General features: G+C 34.8%; 1 protein-coding gene across 3 annotated transcripts in view; it reads left to right on the top strand.

The window, feature by feature from the left end:
• LOC110039161 (putative hydrolase C777.06c) overlaps window positions 1-3,963 on the top strand; it is a gene marked incomplete at its 5' end in the record, with an annotated part of 47,495 nt that overhangs the window by 24,774 nt on the left and 18,758 nt on the right. For 2 of the 3 annotated variants that reach the window (XM_020744124.1, XM_020744125.1), the window contains 2 exon segments: window positions 3,486-3,521; window positions 3,619-3,728. In XM_020744124.1, the coding sequence (XP_020599783.1) occupies window positions 3,486-3,521; window positions 3,619-3,728 (146 nt within the window). 3 annotated transcript variants of the gene reach the window in all.

The following is a 3,963-nucleotide window of genomic DNA, read 5'->3' as shown; positions in this document are numbered from 1 at the left end:
ATATATATATATATACGTAAATTAAAACGTCCTTCCGAAGCGGGCGATGAGATTTCGATTCCGGCTGCCGACAGGTTCTTACGGGCGGCCCCCCAAACAATCTCTTCCTTTCTCCTTTTTTTGTGCCGACAACTTGATAAATAAGTACCTAATGATATGAGAAAACTATTGTTGAACTAAATGGATGAACAAAATATACACAACTAAATGCCCTAATTGTAATTTGGAAAACAAATTAATCTGGGTAAAGAGTAAAGATGGTGAAAGATTAGTGATGATGATTGAGGGGATACAATTGGTAAGTTAACATGTTTTCAAGATTGCCTCTCCCATAATTGATGAGTGACGTTCATATAAATGTTTTTTTTTTCACAAATCAAGTTATATGAAATTTTTGCTTTCAAGAACAACATTATGTTGAAATGCTTGTAGGCAATAAACTTGATGAGTAATTACAATTTCAAAAAAAAAAGTGAAATTGAGACTATAAATTTTATGGCATTACAAGTGCGTCAAGTGTTAGTTTAAATGGATTTTTTAACAAAAAATTATAAAAAACTGTAATATATTGAAAGCTTGTGATCTCGAGCAAGTTGATTCCTAAATAATAAAAGAATCTTAAATGAGTAACTGACAAGGTAGGACCTAATGTGTTTGCATGTGGTGACATAAAAGGAAGATAGAACTTGCGGTAGGAATAACACATGATGGAGTTTTCCCAATTCATAGTTAGAATAGGTATTCTCAGAGAGAGATAAGGATAAATATATCAAAAGTCTATTAGGAGGTAGATGATTCAACAGCAATGCCATTAATACGAAGTAATACTATAAGAGAGAACAAACATGATGTTATTTTCATGCAGTAGATTTTGCCAGCTTCAACATCACCATCAGTCATTTTATTCATATTGATATCCTATAAAGCACAATAAATGGGGCTGAATAAGTTTATAAGGATATGTGAGACATAAAATATCTAGGAGAGAAAAATATGTGTAAGAATGTACAATATTCTTTCTGGAAATAGGAGACGGAAACTATCAATGATAATGCTAAGAAATGGAGAAGTCTTGTGAAGAAATAAAGTAGTTACGATTACTTTTAATATGGGAATAAACAGTTGAATCTAAAACACTGGACATATCAGTAAAGAGAGCTGTATTGTATCTAAAGAAAAGTGATTATTAGTTTTCAGATTAGAATAAGCACTTGAATCTAAATTTCTGGACATATTAGTAAAGCGAGTTGGAGTGAATCTAAAGAAAAAGATGAAATTTGATATTGAGAGATGTTTGTTAAAGTAGTCGATGAGAATATTCTTGGGAGATAGGGAGAGATTCAAAGGAGGAAGTAATTGAAGTAGGTTGCAGAATAATGAAGGGATAATGGAACTTTTTCTAGCAACATTCTGGATAATGTTTAGAGGGCGGAAAGAAAAGCTACTGCAGGTGTCATTGTGGCAATCTACACTCTAGCTACCACATCTATAGTTCTCGTGACCCCTTTTAGTGTTGGCTGTGAATGAAAGTTGTTTTGGAGGTGGAGGTTATAGATTTGAAATTTAATAATGTAAAAAAAACTTGGATAGAGAAATCCTAATGTTAGGAACCTTTGACTTTGTTATTAATTGAGATTGCTTACTTTGTTGAGAGGGCATTGATAAAATTGTTTCATATCAAATTCTTTTTTTCTTTTCTTCTATCATATGGTTGAATCAATAGCAAAATGGCATATTGAAGTATTTTGTTTCCCTTAGTGTGCTATATTATTATTGGATCTGAATATTGTTATATTGAAGAGAAAATATTCTCGAATAGAGTGCAACCTCTTCAATTATTACTTTGTTCAAATTTTGGGAAATTAAGATGCCCGCATCTTCTTCACAAAATCTGGAAACATAGCAATGTAGGCAGTAAAATGTTCAAGACTGTTGAATGATAGATAACAACAGTGTAGTCGGGCACCTACCACTGTGCAACCTCGGGGGTCTTATGGCATTCTGGTGAAGTATTAAAAAGAAGCTTGACATGAGAACTAATAAGGAAGCAAAATGGCAACCATTATAGATAATTTGATACCATTGAATTTAATGGTGACATCAGTGATTAAGGAGGGTTTTGAGCTATTGAGATGAGGTTGAGAGACCATGAAATTGTGTGTGTGTGTGTGTGGTGTGTGTGTGTGTTGTGTGTGTGTGTGTGTGTGTGTGTGAGCGAGAGAGAGAGAGAGAGAGAGAGAGGATGAGAATGGTTTAGCAGTCATGCATCACATTAGGGTGCATGGTGCAACTTGCGATCTCACAATGGGACATGGGTGTTGCAGTGCAATTAGGGTGTAACATGCAGCGCCATCAGCAATCCTAGTGGATAGGGTAAAGGGGGCTGATCAAAGAAGCATCAAGGTGATAATGCTTAGATGGCCCTCTGACATCTCATTAGAGGTGAAATTTATTTTTTCACGCGCATTATTCACTGCAGAATTTCCTTTTTATAACCGAAGGATGGGAATAATTTTCTAAGAAAAACCCACGTGAACGTACACTGCTTATTAAATTTAGAGAACCTTTCTAAGTTTATATTTTCACAATGTTTTCCTGTCCTAACACATTGAATGAGATGCAAATAATAATAAGATAATATTGGAGAACACTAAAAACTCAATGCAGAAAATATACCCTACGGCACTGAGTACTATATAAAAAAATCAAATCTGATTATTTGTGGGCTAGGGACCAAGGCAAAGTTATGGCGTCTAGTAGAAATATCGGGTGTGTGATTGAGGCATTGCTCATCTGATTTTATCAGGTAAAGTTGGTCACGAATTATGCTGTGTGTGATGTTTTGAGTATATATGAGCTATGTCAGTGTCCGACTTGCATAAATATTATCCATAGAATCATAACCGACTCAATTATACCATCAGGCATGCCAGCTCAATGCATAAGTTTGCTTGTTTGCATCCAGACACGGTACACAACACAGAGTATTGGGGGGGCACTATAGTGACTTTTCCGGGATTCCTGTTTATTTAAATTTTTTTAATCTATGTGTCCTTTTGCTTTAGAATTCGTGTAGAACAATCTGGGTTCCTGACATATATTATTTAAAGTCTTCTGCTCACCTGTGTATGTTTCTGCTCAAGGTTGGACTTGATAAACGGGACTTTATGCTTTAATTTACTCTTAGTTGCTTTGTATGTAAGTTACACAACAGTTAATAACTTGATAGTTCCAGAATACCTTGTGCAATCTTGAACCTGGAAAATTTCGTTTTTTAGCTTTTGCGTTGTTATTATTTTAGCTACTAAGTTCTGGAGTGATTAATGAATTTGTAGACACACTACCGCACTTATTAAAATCTATAATTTATATTTTTTTTTAGTGCTGCTTTGTTCTTTCCTGATATCTGGTTGCCAGTATGAGTGCTTTTTATGGCTTGCTTTCATTCTCCCCAAGTTATCTAAACTAATCTCTTAATTGAGCAGGAAGGCTCTCACAACACCCACTTCTGCTTGCAGCAGGTTTGGTCTTTTTGGTTATCTCTGAATCTCAAAATTCCTTCCATAATTTCAATACATTTAATTTGGTTGCCTACTTTTTAGTACCCCCATTTTACAGAGCCTTGATGCTGTTAAGAGAATTAGGCCGAAGCAGGCTTTGTTCATTGGGATGACACATAACTTTGATCACTACGAGGATAACAAGGCATTGGCAGAATGGTCTAACAGGTGGTAGTTATTTTTCTTTAAATGAAAGCAAGATTATTGTCTGAACTTCACTAAAACCAAATTATATGTTTTTAATAAATTTTTTGGTGCCTTGTTTCTTCATGTACCTGATGTATCGCAACTTTGATTTTTTACAAAAAAATCTGTTATTTTGACCCCCAATTAATGAACTAAGGTAAAAGGGCAATTTTGTAATGTGGCACCGCCACCTACCACATCTCTACCTACCGCTCAC

This window comes from Phalaenopsis equestris, unplaced genomic scaffold (genome assembly GCF_001263595.1).
Source record: "Phalaenopsis equestris unplaced genomic scaffold, ASM126359v1 Scaffold235604, whole genome shotgun sequence".
NCBI classification, from domain to species: Eukaryota; Viridiplantae; Streptophyta; class Magnoliopsida; order Asparagales; family Orchidaceae; genus Phalaenopsis; species Phalaenopsis equestris.
The sequence above is the reverse complement of the archived record's forward strand: the minus strand, read 5'-3'. Positions and strand labels throughout refer to the sequence as shown.